The sequence below is a fragment of the Bactrocera neohumeralis genome, chromosome 4 (genome assembly GCF_024586455.1).
Source record: "Bactrocera neohumeralis isolate Rockhampton chromosome 4, APGP_CSIRO_Bneo_wtdbg2-racon-allhic-juicebox.fasta_v2, whole genome shotgun sequence".
In the NCBI taxonomy this organism is placed as follows: domain Eukaryota; kingdom Metazoa; phylum Arthropoda; class Insecta; order Diptera; family Tephritidae; genus Bactrocera; species Bactrocera neohumeralis.
In genome coordinates this window covers 32941332-32962940 of record NC_065921.1, presented here as the reverse complement: position 1 = coordinate 32962940, position 21609 = coordinate 32941332, and the positions used below count along the sequence as shown (strand labels likewise).

At 33.5% G+C, this 21609-nt stretch overlaps 1 protein-coding gene across 3 annotated transcripts in view; it reads left to right on the top strand.

Annotated features, from left to right (window-relative positions):
- Positions 1–19296, top strand: part of LOC126755045 (arylalkylamine N-acetyltransferase 1) — a 64967-nt gene extending 45671 nt beyond the window's left edge. The window contains exons 1-4 of one of the 3 annotated variants that reach the window (XM_050467324.1): positions 9643–10302; positions 14451–14621; positions 17299–17451; positions 18185–19296. In XM_050467324.1, the coding sequence (XP_050323281.1) occupies positions 10204–10302; positions 14451–14621; positions 17299–17451; positions 18185–18619 (858 nt within the window). In that variant the 5' untranslated portion in view covers positions 9643–10203 and the 3' untranslated portion in view covers positions 18620–19296. Of the gene's footprint in view, positions 1–9642; positions 10303–10825; positions 10889–14450; positions 14622–17298; positions 17452–18184 lie in introns of those variants that run through there. The other 2 variants (XM_050467325.1, XM_050467326.1) reach the window with 2 other exon arrangements.
- The last annotated feature ends 2313 nt before the right edge of the window (positions 19297–21609 follow it).

Below are 21609 nucleotides of genomic sequence, written 5' to 3'. Positions count from 1 at the left end.
ATCCACGTTTTCAGTTGTGATGGTGACGATTGTATTAGGGAGATTGAAAACTTGGTTTTCGAGTTATGGGTCTAGAAAAAAATCGGAGTATAGCAAAATTCGGCGCAATGAACTTCGTTATAAGGAGAGCAAAAACTTCTGAAAATTAATTCATTATAAAGAAAACTTCGTTGTATCTAATTTCGTAATAGGGAAGTTAGACTGTATTAACGATTTTAAAATTTATTATTTGGTAAAAAATGGAAGAGACACCGAGGTTGTCTTATGCCTAATGTACAAGTAAACAAAAAGTAAATATAAATTGAAAACAATAACCTTATTATTCGAAACATAACAAATTGACAACTTGTACGATCAACTTTAAATCTGCTTTGCACAATGGCGATGGCATGACAAATGCTAACCGAGCTTTTAGCACTCTTTATTTAAGACCTGCGAAAGCGATATTAAAAGCATAATCTTGAAAGATATTAATTAATCGTATCTCACCGAACGCGGCTTCATTTGCCAGAAGTTGATCATGGACATATCTAATCGCAAACCTTGCAATTATTACAATTCAATTGTTCAATTTACCAATCGCGAAATTCGACAATGGGCAATATTTCTTGCATTATCGCGGTGTCCCATCGAAATTACCGTTGTTCATATATAAGTATGTTTGTGTCGCAGCTTAAACCTATGTTATTATTCCCCACAAATTAAATATACATATTATATATACAAACATATATTTACCTACATACAAATGTACGTATTTGTAGATATATCTGTAAGTACAGTCGATTTGCATTTTCAAATAATGTGCAATTATTGAGGCAGGTAACAGAAGGCAACTGTCTATGTAGATTTTGAATTCCGTTAATGCTATTGTCATTTACTGGCATTGTCACCCGCAATAGTTTGCAGTGTTTGTCTATTAATTATTAACTTGATGTGTGGCACACCGTTGACTAATTATTTTGCCATGTCACCCTAGCATGCGCATACATATGAGTGTGTTTGTGCATACATTGGGCGCTGTCAAGTTGATAGATGACAGATCGCAGAAGTTTGCTTGCAAAAGCGGCCGCTCCACAACGGCGGCAATAAGCAGTTGAAGGTGCGGGGAAACCGCAAAATATGACAAGATATCTGTGCGACCTGTGTGCGAGTGCATGCACTTCTATTTTGTATTTAAATTTCGTTAATGCCCAAATGAGCAAATTAAAGCAAATCTCTTACATACTTTGTGCATATGTAGTATGTACATACATATGTGCCCGTCGACCGTGTCTGCGCTGGTAATGTCTCGTAAATAAGCAAAACTTGACAGTCGTCGTATCTGCACGCAACGAACAGCGGCTACCCACTCTGTAACTGAATCTATGAGTAGAAAGAAACAACCTAAAGTATAGGGACATTGATCCGTATACATTATCCTTGTACTTGTTTTTGCAAGTTTGAGGTTGAGTTATTCAAATTCATCTAAACAGGTTTAATTGCAACAACCTGCAACTAAAAAAACTTAAGCTATTAAAAGAAATAGTACTCTGAAAATTAAATCTTTTCATTCTTTTGAAGTAGAAATTTAACTAGAAAGCGGGTAAAACATAGAGACTTATGTATATATAATTAGGCACATATGTACATATTTCAAGAATACACAGTGAAATTAATATTATACTAAATTTCCGATGGCGCTAAAGAAAGTTCCTCTACTGCTGCAAGATGCCGGACATAAAAATTAAAAATTCGTTTTAAACGAAAAGATATTCTCCATACAATAAAAAAAAATCAGAAAATGGCAAAATTGCGGTGTTTTTAAAAAAGAATTTATTGCAATTTTAGTCGTTGTTGGGCTGGCAAAATTCGATATTTCAACAGATAATCAAATCGTTAGAGGTTGTATGTAGAATTATATATAAAACAAGCAGAAAATAATTTCATGGTTATTGGATCATTTGTCTTCGAGTTATCACTGCAGCAAATTCGAAAAATGCTGTTTCGAGAAAAAACGCGTTTAGAGATGAATTGATAGAGCTGATTGAACCGAGCGGCCAAACCAAGGACAAAGGGATGGCCAACTTATTCTTGTGGAAGAGAAAGTTGGGCATCTTTTTATCTCTGGGCCAAACTTTAGAAGGCTGCAGCACAAAAAATCTATTTGCGATAGGTGTGCCCCTAATGAAACAAATTCAATAATGCTCAGATATACGTAGGTTGCTATATATATTTCTGGCCTAATAATGTAAAATAGGCATATTTATCAACGAAAATGTTTTTTTTTTTTTTGTCGATTGCTGTTTTGTTTCTTATAAACGTCTTTTGAAGCACCGCGATCGTATTTTTTCAGCATTTCTTTACACCAATCCACACGAGCCTTTTTTTGAGCGATTGTCAAATTGTGCGGGATCCAACGAGAACAAACTTTTTTTACGGCCAGGTGTTCATGCAATATCGAATGTATGCTGGTGGGAGAAATGCATAGGCATGCCTCTATCTGAAGGTATGTTACATGACGGTCTTGCATTATCAGTTCACGTACGGCATCGATGTTTTTTGGCACAACGGCTGTTTTTGGACGACCTTCACGGAATTCGTCTTTGAGAGAGCGTCGCCCACGATTGAATTCGTTGTACCAGTTTTTCACAGTGCTATAGGCTGGTGCTTCATAGCCAAACAAAGATTTTAGTTCATCGATGCACTCTTGTCCTGATAATCCACGTCGAAAGTTGTGAAAAATGATCGCACGAAAATGTTCACGAGTTAATTCCATAATTTTAATTCCCTGTAAATAAAACAATTCACGATTAAATGACAAAACGTTCTGAGTGATGTTATGCTAAAAAATGTCAAACTTTCCAATGGAAATGTCAGATTGCACCTGGCAACACTTAGTGTTGCCCTAGGCCAGAATATATATAGCAGCCCTCGTAGTATTGGAAATATGAGATGTATTACCCAAGCCTGCTGTTAAATTTTTTCAAGAAGAAATCGGATTGTTACTGAAACTGTCCAAATGTTATTTATTTTATAGATAACCAGAGAGGTAGACCTGAAAAATTGTACTCCTTTTTTTATAATTTGTAACGCCAAAGCAACGTTGTTACACTTTTGAAGAATGATTATAATCCTAAGGAACTCAGAAAAACTTAAATTTGATTGCAAAATACAAATTCAAGTTTAATTTTGAACAGCTTGGTCTAATTTCCAAAAGGATACTGATTTTTTAGGAAGACTTCAATGTAGAATTATATATAATATTGCTCAAGAGTAAATCAATACAACAAATAGTGTTCATCAGATCAAGAAACTAAGCTGAACACTTTAAAACGTCGCTGCCAATACGGTTGGCATCTCCATATCAATGGGATTAGTTTTGTGTTGTTTTATAACATGTCAGCGTACCTAAATATTGAATGTATTGGTCCGATCAATTGGCGAGCCACAATACTTTAGACTAAATCTTCGGCGTCTTTATTTGGTTGGAAAAAATTATTAAAAGCTTTAGAATGAGTTGTTTGGTCGGACCCTCATTCTGCGCTATATATGTAGGTATGTATAGAATACTAACACATTAAATAAGTGACTATTTGTACACATACAGTTACAATTACAATTTTAAGCTGTTAAGGAAAAGTACACAACAAATCGAGCTGTTATATTAATCCACACACACATGCACATACACCGCCGATCCTTCTTCACATATTTGCATATAAAAAACATTAAAACTAGAAATTCACATTCTGTATGCGTTCCTTTATGTATAAGAGATGAATAAAAGAATGTATCAGAACCATTAAATATTCAGAATTGAACTTTGCAAAAAACCCACCACAAGCGACCTTGTTCCAATGTGGTTATTGTGACAATGGAGGCTTTGACATTTTATTAACAGCCGCACTGTCGAAAACCGCAGCAGAGTAAAATTAATATCCCATCACATGACTAGCCTGTACCGTTTTATTTTGTTTTGATTTGGCCGTTCGCTGTTACCTAATTTATTTTTCGTACCATTCTTAAAAACATTGCTGAACAACTGCACATACATACATGTGAAGATACATCTTACTTGAACTGCTTATTGCTTCCTTTAAAGCAAAAGCAAAAGTCAAAATATAAAACCGGAATGTTTGTAACAAAGGAAACGTCAGAGATCCCATAAAGTATATACTTATTTACGTTATATAAACGATCAATATGACGAGCTGAGACGATTTAGCCTTGTCCGTCTGTCTGTCCGTCCGGGATTAGAACAGAGCAATTATTTAAACACATTTAATACGACATCTCGTGAATGTTATAAAACAAGTTAACTTCTGAGGTGCAAAAAACTTTTATTCTTGAATGGAGCTCAATAATAATAGAAATAAACACTGACAATGCTTAACCCTCATCGAGACCCTCGGGTCTGGCCAGGCATATTTTGTTTTTAAATGCTATTTAAATAATATTTAGAGTGTAGCAAACGACTTGCGCTTCCAGGTAGCTTCCTAGAATTTTATTGTCTATAGAATTAGAACCATAGAAGCCGTTTTCGATTAGTCACTTTCTCTCCAAAAACTTTCCAGAGGAAGAAACACAATGTTATCTGGTTCAATTCAATACAAAATTAAACACAAATTTATTAAACTAAACAGTGGAAACTTTTTTATAGCTTGCTCTTCTACTTCAGTGTGAGTTATGCCAGCTGTTCGTTCGGTGAATAAAATGGGGTTTCATACATTATGTTCATATTTTGTTAATCAATCCGATCAAAGGGGATTTTATATTACTTTTTGAGCACAATTTAGATATTATTGTTTCTAAATATTTAACGATATCAATGAGTAATAATAGAGCTTAGGAACTTCCCAAATGAAAGAAACGAAAGTAAAATACAATTGATTGTAAGTATATTTATTCATTGTATTATTCATTAAGTCTTGATATTTATGCAAATTTGTTTAGTATTATCATAATTTTACTTGCATAATAAACTGGTTCAAAGCAATATCAAGCATGTCATCCATTTAAATCTCACGTTTAATCAAATTACGACCGCAAGACTGATAACGGATTAGTGCGAAGATACATTGACTTTAGGGATTCCTTACAGGCATTTCGATTTTGTATGCACACATTTTTATTAATTTTGTTTGCTTCGCAAATCAGTCCGTCACTTGTGTTTATCAACGAGTTTCATTGCCCTATATCCAGGCACTTTTAAATTTGTTTTATTCAGATTTCATTAAATTGAATTTATGGGCGATCAACATTTCTCAACTCATTAGTCATGCGCCCTTTCATGATTTTACATTATTGCACCGAATCAATATGTTACTAATTTTGTTCAAGTCCATGACTACATATTAGTGCACTTCTTGCAGTGTGGTCTACACTTTATAGTCTAGAAGAGCAATATTTAGAACTTTAGACTATCCTAAATCCGAGACTTTGATATTAAGAGGAGTTTCAAATGCGATTATATACACATGTATATTGTCAAGATCCAAAATTTCCGATTTATTCATTTAATTTGAATATGTATGTATATTTTAATATAATTCTGCGGTCATCTTTTCAAACTTTGGATTGAGGTATTAGCGAAATAATTGATTCTTTGGCCTACCTGTGAGTCTGCAATTCTACCGCGGCGCCACCTACATACTGTAATTTTACCAAACTGATGGCCCTCTACTAAGGGAGCACAGACAAACATTAATTTTTAATGAATTGACGTTTTTGAGATTCATAAATACATACATATGTACATATTTTTATAAAATCACTAAGAAAATCGTTTGTTGAGTTATAGCATTATTCATGAATGTTATTTATTGAATGAGAATAAGAAATAAAAATAAAGTCAAAAGAAGTATTATGTTTTGATAAATGGCTACAGCAAAGAAAAAACTAAACAAGTAAGGAAGGGCTAAGTTCGGGTGTCACCGAACATTTTATACTCTCGCATGATAAAGTGATAATCGAGACTTCATTATACGTCATTTACATATTTTTCAAATACCGTATTTGTTTAAAGTTTTATTCCGCTATCATCATTGGTTCCTAATGTATATGTATATTATACAGAGAAGGCATCAGATGGAACTCAAAATAGCGTTATATTGAACTCAAAATAGCGTTATATTGAACTCAAAATAGCGTTATATTTCATACATGTCATCAGGGTGTTAAGAAAATATTATATACCGAATTTCATTGAAATCGGTAGAGTAGTTCCTGAGATATGATTTTTGGTCCAAAAGTGGGAATATGGGAAGCAGAGGAAGAGGAAGACCTCCACTCCGTTGGAAGGACCAAGTTTAGAAAGAACTGACTTCGCTTGGAATATCCAATTGGCGCCACGTAGCGAAAAGAAGAAACGACTGGCGCGCTGTTGTTAACTCGGCTATAATCGCGTAAGCGGTGTCTACGCCAATTAAGAAGAAGAAGAAGTGGGCGACGCCACGCCCATTTTCAATTTTTAAAAAAAGCCTGGGTGCAGCTTCCTTCTGCCACTTCTTCCGTAAAATTTAGTGTTTCTGACGTTTTTTGTTAGTCGGTTAACGCACCTTTAGTGATTTTCAACATAACCTTTGTATTTGAGGTGGGCGTGGTTATTATCCGATTTCTTCCGATCCTTGTGCCAAATTTAACTTTAATATCTTTATTTATGGCTTAGTTATGACACTTTATAGGTTTTCGGTTTTCGCCATTTTGTGGGGGTGGCAGTGGGCCAAATTTTGCTCATCTTCGAACTTAACCTTCTTATAGAGCCAAGAAATACGTGTACCAAGTTTCATCATGATATCTCAATTTTTACTCAAGTTACAGCTTGCACGGACGGACGGACGTACGGACAGACAGACATCCGGATTTCAACTCTACTCGTCACCCTGATCACTTTGGTATATATAACCCTATATCTGACTCTTTTAGTTTTAGGATTTACAAACAACCGTTATGTGAACAAAACTATAATACTCTCCTTAGCAACTTTGTTGCGAGAGTATAAAAATTATGATTTATTTTGCTTTGTGGTAACAGAATAGAAATGAAAATAAACAATTGTTTTGAGTGGAAAATAAACAAAAATTCAATAACTGAAAAGTAGCACGCGTTCGTGGTCAACGTAGATAAATATGTGCGTGTTTGTGAACCTGAAGTCATTTTATTTTATTAGCAAACCCATAACTGAGCTGGTTATTTTCCACTTCGAACAGCTAAATTTAAAATTATTAGAAGACTAAAATATTTAATATCTAAATAGATGCACATACACACACCCACACATTTAATTAGAATTACATACACACATAAAGATATTAATCTTCCTTGTGCGAACACCTGTTGTAGATCGGAATAGCTCGCACCATTTTGATGGCGCTATTAGTACACTCAGGAGAAAAGGCAATAATACACCTGTACCTATTATTTTAAACCATTAATTATTATTAATAATATTCTAGATATGTATACTGCACCTAACACACATAAAAATTATGAACAGACGAGTACGGAAGCACCGAGTTCGGGTGAAACCGAACATTTTAAACACTAGCAATTAGATTACAGGCGGAGAAATACTCGCAGGTGTTGCAAAATTTTATATTAAAAACTGTTTCGAGAGAATGGTGAATGGATCACAATAAAATATATTCATATGTATGTATGTATGTTATTAACTTATATTAAATGAGATACATATACATACATATGTAACATAAATTCAACCCAAGTGGCTAAGTGTAATATCTTGAGTTGATATGCAAAACGTCAATCACAAGACGGGAATTCATTATATTAGAGATATGAGGTTTGGACCAGGGTCTATACCAATTTCATTCATATTCAGCGCTAAACCACATTATGGTTAATATGTAATTTTATTGAAATATTACACATTTTGAACAATATTGGGGAGAGAAGAGTATCTGTTCACATATTTGGTATCAGGGAACTTGAAAAGTTATTTTTTGATCTAGTATATTTTTGAAAAATTAAATCACCAATTTGACCAGCATTTGATATGAGGATTTAATTTAAAGTTACGAAGTGATTTTTTTTGCTGTTTTATAAAGTATACTCGATCATCAAAGTTTATATACCACGCTATCTACCGAACCTGTCCATCGGTTATCTCTCTTCGTCGGTTAACACGATTGAACCCGTGTTTGTATACAGTATACCTCAAAATTATTTGTGTTGAATTTTAAATTACCCAATATTAAGAAGACTCCCTAATAATGCATTTTATTGAATCAAGGCGGTGCTTAAGACGTTAACCCACAAATGGAGGATCGTACTAGTTTAAAGGGATTTCAAGGCTTAGTGATTATGTCGCGGCTGAAGCTAGCCGAAGAACAGTCTTTTGTACCAGCCTACAAAATGCTTGCTTGTGTATGTAGATACTTCCAAAAGCATCAAAGCTTACAGACCGAAAGTGAAATGCTAATCTCTCAATCGAGTTAATTCTCACTGGCTTAGCTGATTCGTCACAAAGATGTTTTCACATAAACGTATACTGTGTAATATATGTCTACATATGTATGTATGTATTTACATATTTACTTGGAGCAGAGCAAGTGTGCTTGTGTGGAAAACAATTGAAAACCAAAAAAAAGTGGCATAAAATTGAAAGCAAAAAATTTAAAGTGAGAAATTGTGTTAAGCTTTCCTCAAATGTTAGCACTCTACACAGCAAACATTTACATATGAACATACATTTATACGTTCCGAAATACTTGAAATCATAAAATGCAGATATGTATATTGTGACTGAGCGTATATATTGGTCTGTGTATTTTAGAAATACATATCATCACAACTAGTTTTGGGCACATAATTGTTTGAATTAAATCGAATTAAATTCCGAAAATAAATAAACTATTATTTAAATGTTATTATGTTGGTGTGTTATTTATCGATTTTAACATTGTTAAATTTGTTGTTTTTGTAAAAATAAAGAAAATCCATATACTCAATGTTACTTGATCCAACCGCATCAGTAAAGATTTTAACAAATCTCGCGATTAAAAGATCTGATGGAAAGAAATTCAATTCTGACTATCGAGCATTTAGTTATACATTCATATGCCTATTAAAGATGCTGAATACGTCCAGATAATACTTAAATGTAATTCGTTAATTTGGCCACAATAAACTATGACATTCGAAGTTTTGGATTTAGTAGGTATTTTACGCTTTTTACTGAAATACTTAATACTAGGTGTTCTCCATACACAGTTCAAGTGCCCTTAGTGCAAAGTGACCAGTGTTCGACCTCAGTCTAACGGCTTACTTTTTAGTTTTTATGACAGTTATTATAATTTAAGTATTTACAAAACCATTACACCGCATGCAACTGCTTCATACCCCACATCTATCTGGCTTGATTACAAGAGTACTCTTCTTAACGGCAACTTCGATATTCAGATTTCTTAGTTACATTTGCAACTTTACAGGTAAACGCTAACCGCTAAGTAGCGTGCACATCTTATTCGTGCTCACCAGCCGTTGTTGAGTAGAGTTCGTAGTTGAGAGAGGTTCTGATGTGCTTTTGCAAAATGACTATGTTAACAACAGGCGTTTGGCTGCAGCCAGCAGGGACCGGTAACATAGCTGGATCTGCGCGAATTTTCGCTAAACGAATATAAAACCAGCGGTTGCGAATATTTGCCCAGTCGTCGATCGTTTTCAGTGAACCGAGTGCGCAAAGCGATTTCCAATCGAGCAAAATCAATTTACGCTAAAATGTTCTGTTGAATAAATACATGTGTACGAACAGACAGACATAAGCATAACTAAATTAATTTGCTAAATTAAAAGGACATTCAAAAGCTTTTACGCTGCTATCCACTTCATTAGAGGTTCTAAAGATCAAAGTGTATTCAAATGCCGGTATAGTCGCGTAGTCGCGGGTGCGTGCGCGCATAAATTCGTGTGCCAGACAAAAGAATCGTATTAATCGTTTAAATTTTAAATAAACAAACAAAAATCTTAAGAAATTAAATTTTCGAAATTTTTCGTATCCATTAACGTCGTTGTGTGTGCCACAGTGATTTAGTGTTCTGGCTCTTTGACGCATCAGCACATATTGGAATCACCAAAAATCGGCGATAACGCGAGAATAGCTAAAATAGCAAAACAAATAAGAAAAACGCTAGCAAAACAAATCGTGCTGACATCGAATTTGAATAAAATACAGCCGCAGAATAAATAAATAAACATAACAAAATGGAAATACAGAATTTGCACGAGCCAACAATGTTGGGAAAGAAACAGAAACGGGATTTCGCGAAAAAAGACGCGATTATCCTTGAGGCGCGGTACACGGTAAGTGGTGTAAACGGCGGCAAATCTGAAAAATCAAACAAAATTAACCGAGTGCACTTAATTATTCAAGTGCATAGAAATCTATTTACATATGTACGTACTATGTATGTATGTAGGTACATGCAAATGTGTTGTCTAATATATGTACGTAAGAAAATATGTAACATTTGAGGTTTTATCACACTCCCCTTGGTTCGGTGTGCAGAGCGTGTTGACTGCGGCGCAATGTGTTTATTATTTCATTTCACCGTCAAAATGTAAACAATTCAAATTAATTAGAGTATGAGGCACGCGGCACCTGTCGGCGATTAATTCAAGATACAAAATTTAGATTATATTGAAGATGATGTGAACATTAGTTTTTGTTTATGTGATTGAAAAACGAAAGTTTTTGAAACCGATATTTTTCTTGTGGCATTGGAAATTTAATTTATACATATATACATATATTGAAATATACTACACTTACATATGTATATGTATATGTATATATAGTACAAGTCATTGGGTGTATACGCTTTTTTGGTTCATAAGAAATATGGGAAAACCAGAAGTAATAGCTGCTTGTTTCATGGCGATCGAAGAGGTATGTATGTATGTATGTATGTATGTGCATATGTGTGCAGTAAAACAGTAAGCTTTCTACGATTTAAACAGCATTCTGGGAGATCCTTACTTAACTAATTAGACCAATACCGCAGTTGATAATGGAAAATATACGAAAATTGAAGTCGAAATTAGATAAGGAGCCTTTAGCTTTACAATACATATATACATACATATGTACATACAATAATACTGTGAGAAAATAAAATTAAGTTTGAATGTGTTTATACCAAATATACCATATTTGTGAATAAGTTACAATTTGGAGGTAATACAGTTATACTTAAATACGAATATGCCCACAGATGTGTGCCAAAGGAGATACTTTTAGCAAGAACACTATACATATGTATGTGTCTTTCATTTATGATTTACTTTGGTAGCAACGACGCTAGTATATCCTTCACAAATAAAGAAGTTTCCATATAGGAATTTGGTTTTGATCGGTCAGTTTGTACGGCAGCTATAAGCTATAGTCAACTGATATGTACAATTTCGTCAAAAATTGCACAGTTGCCTTGGACAAAAGTCTATGGCAAGTTTTGTGAAGATAGCACGTCCAATACAAAAGTTTTCCATACAAGAAATTGGTTCCGAACGTTCGGTTCGTATGGCAGCTATATGCTACAGCGGTTCTGACAAATGAGCAGCTTCCTGGGAAATAAGGACCTGCGCAAAATTTAAGATCGATATCTCAAAAAGTGAGGGACTAGTTTGCGTATATGCAGACCCTATTTTATAGGATATCCGACCTTTTCTTCAGTCAGGATTTAATTGCACGAAATTATTTCGAGTATAACCGCTCTTCTAACTGACTTTTGTACAAAGTATGCTATATTTACTATAAAGAAGAAGAAGAAGAAAAATTCGTCTAGAAAGTGGTAGCTATAATTATGTGATGAAAGTTTTCTAGTAACCCGGAATTCCGAAATATTTTCAAAATACTGAATAAGTAAAAATTTCAAATTTTCCTTAAGGGTGTATTCTACTCTAGAAATTACCTGAAATTCATGAGGTAATTTTTAAAGTGTCGTAAAAATAAAGGCAATTAATATTTTTACTATCCATTTTTTTATGTTGTTTTTATTGATATCTTAAGAATACAGAAAAAAAATTTACAAAAAAATATTAAAAATTAAAATAATTAGAGGGGGGTGAGACAGATGTAAAAAAAAAAATTGCGCTTCCTGGTGACATTGATCCTGACTCTCCTGGTGGTCTGAAAAAACAATCAAAAGAAATTTTTAATCAGTAAGGATGCTGTTATAGTCTCAGGGAATACGAAAAACATTTTTTTTTTAAAATGGCGCCTGCCTGAAAATAAAAATCATTTTTTACGCTTTTTTTTGAAATTCCTGAATTTTTTTAAAATATTAAAAATAAAAATTTTGACACGATGCTTATAGGAACGATAAAGGATTATATAACAAAATTTCAAGTAAATCGGTTGTATAGAACTTGAAATAATGCCGGCACCGTGTGGAAAAAAGTAGTTTCGAGAAAAACGCATTTAAAAAATTCGATACGGCCGAACCGGGCTAGGTACTGCGTCACTAAAGTAACTGTAGCTCTTAAAATAATTTTAATTTTTAAAAATCCTTTGGAGGATATGTTTTTAAGGGTCTAAACTTTAAATATATGAAAAAAAATCGAATTTTTCAAAATTCTAGAGTAGAATACCCCCTTAATAAACTAATGCAACAAGCTATTAAACATTAATCTCTCACAGATGAAATACTCGAAGCAAAATCGTATGAAAGGTCTGGGGGCCTATTCTGTAACACGATTCGAAAATGTATTCTATTCGAAATTCGGATCTACTTTATCATTATGCGAAAGTTGTACCACCCTGTGCCAGAAAAAATACGTACAATATTCGTTTTTGCTTTCTACAACTCAAAAGCTAACGAATATTTTATTCGAAAATTGGCTTGAAAATTCGAAAATCGAGTTACAGAATAAAAAAAATCCGAATTCGAGTAAATTGATTTTCGAATCGAGTTACAGAATAGGCCCCCTGAAACTGTTTGCTTTCTATTTGGTAGACTTTTTCCACATGAGCAATTTCGCCTGCGAAAGTTTTGCTAATTTCATAAATTCATTACCTATCCAGTATGCACATGGTACTGGAATTGAATTTTGAAGGGAGCAAGGCGTGTTTACGTCTGACGTTGCATTTTTCTAATTGCATTCAAAGTTTCGATCACTTAACTTCATTAGTTGCTTACGCTAATACCAGATACATATATTGTATTATAATTTGTGGTCGTTTTACATATAATTTTATAGGTACACCTAATATATGGAGGTGCACGTGTTTTTGTAAAAATTATGTACGCTTATTTCAAATGACAGCTTTTTATTTGGTTATAGATTTCGATTATAATATATAATAATATTATTTTTCGTAATTTACGAGCAATAAATGTTTGAAATGAAATTGCGGAATTTTCGCCCATTCCATTTTTATTATAATAAGTTTTAAATATCCCTCTTGTCCTATTAATTGGACTTTATAATTGGTTGTGTGTTTTGGGTAGAAAAATGTATTACCTCCCTATTATCTCGAGCATATGAACAAAAGCACGGGCCGACAGTCAGCCGCAACTACATCACAGTTTGTAAAGTCACCAGCAACCGTTAAGAGGAAAAATCAAATGGCAAACATTTTAGTTACACTCTTCCTACACAGATTTATTCCCAGCCATAATTAAGTCTTACAAATACCGTTATAAAAAGTGATGGATGATTTACCGATTTTGTCGCATTGTGAAGTCTCATATAAGTACACAGTAGATATGTATGTATGTCACTTTGTTCACCGTGACATGTTAATTAATTTACCCAACAACAATTGTGATGGGAAATTATCCATAGATTACATTCATTTTCGTCATTATGTATATTACTATTATAAATAAGTAAAAACGTTGTTTCATAATTTGTTACTTTGCCTGAAAATGAAAACAGAAAATTGCTATTTTGAAATAATTCAATATCAAATATTTTGTATTTAACAAAAAAGTAATTTTATTCTGATATATAATATATATATATGTATGTGTGTATGTAAATAATTGTGATTTAGTTTGTAGCACGTGTAGGCATAAATTAAGTATTTAGAATGACATTTATGTGTTTAATAAAGAAATAAATAATAAGCTCACGAAATTTCGGTGTATATAGTATGTATGCGAATGTTATAAAATAAGAGCATGTGATACAGCCCTGAACTTAAAATAGTGATTTACGACTGGCGGTGTGTATTAACGCAATTTTCTGAGCACTTCAGGAATTTGGTGGTATACTTCAGTGCGAATGAAATTATGCGTGAAATTCTTAATTCAGGCACATTTTTGAATTGAGCTTTTCGCCAAAATTAATTAATATATTATTATATTTCTTTATAACACTTATGGAGAGGTACCTAATTTTAAATTAAATTCTTGATGTGAGAAACTAAAATGAATATATTTATACACTAACACACAAAAATATAAAAACAAAGTAAAACATTTCAAAATTCATTTTTATTATTTTAGTTGTCTGATCTTTACCCAATACAAAGACTAACGCAAAAGATGGATAATGTACTGAATGTAGCCGGCATAACGCAACCCAAGCCTCCAGCTTCAACTCCATATACAGTGGAGCTCATTACCGAGAAGGATAAAGAGGCGGTGCTGGCAATGCTTCGGAAATTTTTCTTCAAGGTATGTTTTAGTGGAAACATTATGATCCATTTATTAATATTTATTATACTTAATCGTTGACGATTCACCAAATTACTTGTGTCTCTACATGTGCGGTTGTTTTAAAGTTCTAAAATAGCTATAAGTCGGTAAATAATAGGAATTTTAAAAATTCCTTTGGGGAATATATTCTTAAAGGTCCAGTCTTTAAGAATATGCAAAAAAAAATCGATTTTTTCAAAATTCTAGACTGGAATACCCCCTTAAAGTTCTAGGAGGTGGCTAGATTAAGTTCGCGAAACCTCAAAGAAGTACATGGTTTTCCAAAAGGAGTTTTATGATTTCTCTTCACAAAGGAACACACTAGTTGTTAATGAAATTCAAATGATTTCCATTGAATGTGAATGTGATTTTAATCAATACAATTACGTTCTAAATATAACATCATGGCCTCCACGACTTTTTTTACAGAAACGAATTCGATGATCCCAATTTTCCACTAAATCAAGTGCTATGCCTGAATAACGCGTTCAATATTGACTTTTAAAGCTTGAAGAGAGTCTTGTGTATTGCTCAACACCAATGACTTCAATTTACCACACAAGAAGTAGTTTAAGTTAAATCACAACTTCTTGGAGGCCATTCAATATCACAATTTCTTGAAATAATTGAATCTCCAAACTTTTCTCGCAATAATTCGGTTGTTGCACATGATGTGTAGCACATAGCCCTGTCTTGTTAGAATCAGAAGTTGTCCAGATCAACCAATTGCGGCCATTAAAAATTCGTTATCATCGACCGCTCTCCATTGACAGTAACGATGTCACCAGATTCATTTCGAACGGGCCGATGATTTCATCAGATCAAAAACCACACCAAAGTGTCATTTTAGGTGAATGTAATGGTTGTTCATGAATAATTTGTGTATCTTTTTCGCAACAAAATCGACAGTTTTGTTTATTTACCGCACCACTCAGAAAGTTAGCCTCAACGGAGATGATTTTCTTAATAATTTAATATTATTTTGATAATATACTTGAATAATTTGTAAACGTTGTTCGTCCGTATATCTCTCCATGTTAAAATTGTAAACATTACTGAATGCAGTGAAAACATTTTCAGATCATGACATATTAAAAATGGCCGAAGCGTCACTTAGAAATAATGTCATCCCTATTGGAAACCTGATACTATTATATTTTACTTGTAATAGATTCTTCTATTCCTACTGTATAAAGAAAATACAAAAAATTTCCGTTAGTTTGTAAGGAAAAACCCATATTTTTCTATGGAGACATGAATACATATACATAGTACAGTAGAGGCCCACTAATCCGGATCAATTAAAACCGGCCCCTATCTGGAATATAAGGAAATCCGGATTACCAAAGACATATCAGAACCATGTATTATGAAAAAATATTTATAAATTTCTGTTTGTTTATTATAACAAATAATACACATGTTCCAAAAAAACAAAAAAACTTAAACCAATAAAGCATAAAAGCGAATGTAGTGAATAATAAACATGTGATCCGGATTAGAGAATACGGATAGAGAATACGGATAGAGAATGTCGGTCCGGATTACAAGGGACATAATAGAAATTTTGAGTTTTTTAACCCTGTCCGGATTACAGTGGAATCCGGATTAGCGGGCCTCTACTGTATAAGAAAATGGTATATCCTAATAAATATATGGATTACCTTTATTCGCAGATACATATGTATATGCGTACATATGTAAGTATATTAAAAACACATGTGTATTCGTATATAATTTAGCTTTCACGATGTGAGTGACCTCTGAGAAAACGGATGCGACTCGCTAGCTATTATGAGAGTGAAGGCGCAAAATTTATTAATTCTTTGGATAAATGTAAAAAGTTGGCTTATAAGCATCTCATGGAATCTATTTGTATAAGCACTTGCTTATAAAAAGGAAAGGTGTGAAACTTTGTATGCAAACGCATGTTTATAGCCAATAAAAAATTCGCGCCGCATGCAAATGAAGAGTAGAATGAGAATATTAAATATGCAATTACGTTCTACAACATACAATAACAGCAGGCGTCACTGAGAAGGCGGCAATAACAATAGTAATATGTATGAGGTACACTAACTATACATACATACATACATACATACATACTACATATGATCAAAGAGTTTTGCGATCTGCCATAAATATGTTCTTATGGTCTATGGTATAGTAAAATTCCTATTTCTTTTGTTGTATTCACGTACTTGTCACGATCATTTCTTCACTGTTTCAACTACATAGCGTCCTTCTTCGTTTTGTGGCAGGCAAAAAGACATTTTCCCAACTTAGTGCTTTAAGCACTAGAATTATTGATTTTTGAAAATTATGTAAAAATATAAACATCATCCAGGCATTATTTTTATTTCAATGGAGTATTAATTCCATATATTATGTAACAAATAAAAAACCGATTTTAGTCTCTAACGCCCTACTCAGTGCTTTATTTTGATCTCATATATAATTAATAACATCAAATAATTCAAAATACAAGTATTTACTGTATTTTACACAGAGCTGAACTGAAATTGGCTGGTTATTACATATACTTATTCCTATAGCATATTGAAAACTGTTAAGCAGCAGATACATATACTATATATGTATATATATATTTGTTTATTAGTCAATAAAGACAAATTGTCTCTTTTTACTCTAGGATGAGCCGCTGAATAAATTTCTGGATTTGGGTGAATGTAAGGAGCTGGAGGAATACACATTGAAATGTGTGAAGGATAACTGTTCTTTCAAAGCAGTACATAATAACGGTGATTTGATTGGCATTTTTCTTAATGGACTTCTGAAAAGACCCGTAAGTATCATAAACACAATAAATATCAAATTGGCGATTTTATCCAAACACATACCTAGACCTCATTTAGAGGTGTCTTCTGGAAAATTTGGAATGTATGTATCTGTTCTAGCGTGCCCACATAATATTAGATAAAAGGCGGTTAGCCATCTTACTGTGTTTGAACCTAACGCTTTTGTTGTAATTTATGCAAACTGTACGCAGATTCCTAAAGCTTTATCTTATAAACAAATATATACCGTCTTTTAGTGTTAACATCTGTTATAAAAAAAACAAGATGTAAGGTTCAAAAAGTACTCTTCAACGAATATGACTAGAGTTGATTTATAAAGCAAATACATGGACAATTTTCAACGATCCCATGACCCTCAAAACAAACTGCATAGAACATTCCCCCTTCAAGTGATGGCAAACTTCACAGAAATATGATAGTAGTATTAATATAGAAAAATATTTCCTGTTAGCAAGAACCGTTGAAATGTATTAATCTTTAGTTACTATAATAAATAGTCACAAAGACATGAAACTGGCAATCTTAAGTATTATATCTAAGTAGTAGCTCTGATAAATAAATTTATTTTTATCTAGTCTTGAAATCCACTTATCTAAAATATCATTCTTTATTTATTTATTCCGAATATAAAAATATTCTGGAACTGTCGATTTTTCGAATAACATTTATACATATTTCGGATTTATGAAAGAATGTAATATTATCAATCTTCCGTTTCAGCCGCCATCTGCTGAACCTTCTGAGAAAGCGGCCGATTCATGCCAGCATGCGAAGTTCAAGAAGATACTGGCTCTTTTTGATAGAATTGAAGAGAACTTTAATATTTTCGATTTGTACCCAGACATCGACGTTATGGTCGACGGTAAAATACTTTCAGTCAATTCTGAATATCGTGGACTTGGCATCGCTGGTTGCCTGACTGAGCGTACACTGGAATACATGAAGGAACATAATATTCCGGTCATGCACGTGCTATGTTCCAGCCACTATTCGGCTCGTGTTATGGAGAAACTTGGCTTCCACGAGGTATACAGACTCAATTATTCCGACTACAAAGTCAATGATGAAGTGGTGTTCACACCGGCAGAGCCCCACGTGGCCGCACGTATTTTGGTCAAAGAGATCGCAGATGTCAATCGAAAGAGCACGCTATAAATACTATTTCTAGAGTGACTGAGCAGTGTGGCCACTTTACTATGTCAATTGGTTGTAAACAAATTTTAAATGTGAAGAATAAATGTTATTTAGTATTAATATTAACCGTTCGGTGAGGGTGTAATTCAATTAGAAAAGTACAATAAATAAATGTTACTAACCAAACTTACATATTGATTATAATGTGCATCAATATCATTGGCTTTCCAATATCGTAATGAATGTACCTAAGGCCTTTCAGTTAATTATTTTAAAGCCAAGATTTAGTACCGTAAGTCAAGTTTATAATTAATTAATAATATTTTTTATTGTTTAAGATGTTAAACGTGTATTTGTACATATGTGTGTAGCTACATAAGTACATAAATCACAAAATTCGTAGAAATTAGAAATTATTAAAGTTTTTACTGAGTACATTCGATTCCTAATGAATTTACAACACACTTACAAAAACGTGTGTTGCACCCAATTAAATTGAAACTGTTTATTTGCTTTCTCGGCCTTGACATACCACATAATAAAATTTGTATTTTTTATTAACATATATGTTTTTATATATGGTATGTATCGTTATGGTGCCAACAATTTAATATTATGCAATTGATTTTTATTCTTACTTCTTAAATTTTATTTAACAAAAACCAATCGCCTGAAATAAATTGTTAAGTGAAAATTAATCTATGTGTTCTCTAGATTTTGTTTGCTGAGATTTTAGAGCATGAGTGGCATATGAATTTTAATATATAATTTGCTTTTTCCTTTAAGAAGAAACTATGTATACAAAGACTTTCGATTAAGACGTGTTGTTGTGCAGAGAAATACAATTTAAGTACCAAGAACTCTGATTACCTCTTACTCGTATTAACTCACTTCGATTACTCATTTTGTGTACTTTTAAAGAGCTTAATTGCGCACATCAATTCATAACTGATAAACATTCTACTTGTATTATTAATCATTACTATTGAGGATCCTTAGATTACATTTTTTTCTTGATAAAACTGTTTACAATCATTATGCAACTGTGATGTTAGAGGCTGTTTCTTGTTAATTTTGGGTTGCTGAGAATGATAGTAAATTTCCTAAAACGTAGAATTGTTTGTGTTGTAATAGTGAAGGCGTGTAGGGTACAAACCACCACAGTTTACTAAAATGTCAAATATAGTTCTATGTGATGAAAAGCTTCGAGAGAACAGAACACCCCAAATGCCTCACAGACCTCTCGGCACATCAGTCGCAAATTAGTCCTTCAGTGCTTATACGTAGGTTGCTATATATACTTCTGGCCTAATAATGTAAATAGGCATATTTATCAACGAAAATGTTTTTTTTTTTTTTTTTTTGTCGATTGCTGTTTTGTTTCGGGCTCATACGCATAGATCCATGATTCGTCACCTGTGACGGTCTTATAAACGTCTTTTGAAGCACCGCGATCGTATTTTTTCAGCATTTCTTTACACCAATCCACACGAGCCTTTTTTGAGCGATTGTCAAATTGTGCGGGATCCAACGAGAACAAACCTTTTTTACGGCCAGGTGTTCATGCAATATCGAATGTATGCTGGTAGGAGAAATGCATAGGCATGCCTCTATCTGAAGGTATGTTACATGACGGTCTTGCATTATCAGTTCACGTACGGCATCGATGTTTTCTGGCACAACGGCTGTTTTTGGACGACCTTCACGGAATTCGTCTTTGAGCGAGCGTCGGCCACGATTGAATTCGTTGTACCAGTTTTTCACAGTGCTATAGGATGGTGCTTCATAGCCATACAAAGATTTTAGTTCATCGATGCACTCTTGTCCTGATAATCCACGTCGAAAGTTGTGAAAAATGATCGCACGAAAATGTTCACGGGTTAATTCCATTTTTTGGCCGAGATGAATTTTTTAATTTCCTGTAAATAAAACAATTCACGATTAAATGACAAAACGTTCTGAGTGATGTTATGCTAAAAAATGTCAAACTTTCCAATCGAAATGTCAGATTGCACCTGGCAACACTTAGTGTTGCCCTAGGCCAGAATATATATAGCAGCCCTCGTAAGAACCTGAATATAACTTGTTATAGTTTACCTAAGTACCTTGAAGTTTCCTCAGACAATTTTACCTAAAATGATTGAAGTAGTCTTGATTTTGTTTTGAGTTACCTGTCAAAACTAGCAATTATTTTTGTAGAAACAGAAATGGATATATGCTTTTCTATCTGATAATAGGAAAAAAATAGAAAACTGTTAGAAGGAGGTCCTTCGCCGCAGAATTAAGAGCTCATACTTGGAGAGTCTTTCCTAAAGGTGTCTATCAATCAATTTTTTAGAGAACGAAGCGGAAAAAACATTAGTGTTGACCCACCCTAATGTACATACTTACGTAGTTTTTCTGAGTGAAAAATGCACCCAAATACATTTGTTAGTGGTGATAATGAAATTATTTTTCGAAATTTTGAAAAATTATTGTAATTTTTTTAAAACCGGTGCATATACTTCACGGAAAGAAGCAATCGCTATTATAACTGGACGAATTTGTTCCGAAAAAGAAGCATAGATATAGGTAAGGGCTACCATTCCCCGGGATTCAAAAGGAGTAATTTCCATCCACTATATGGAGAAGGGCATAAGGGCCACAGCACTCTGCTATCCCGAATTATTAGGCCTATTTGACAACAAACTATTAGAAACAAAATGGTCTAAAAGATGATTTTCCCCCACGAATGCACCAGTTCACATATCCCACTTTAATTTTGGTCAAAGTAGGCTATGAAGTGATGCCCCATCCACCGTATATTTCAAATTCGGCGATTCTGCTCACTTTTCACTGAAATTTCCGTTTTGAACATTCTCAGAAAATCTCTTTGGGCTCGGTTGCGCATTGATGAACAAGTTTCAACAAAGATATCGAGAGGAGAAAAGGACGTTACGGAAATTTCAGATCGACGTTTCAAAAACAGAGGAACTAGTTCATATATATACAGACAGAGACGAACACAGCTA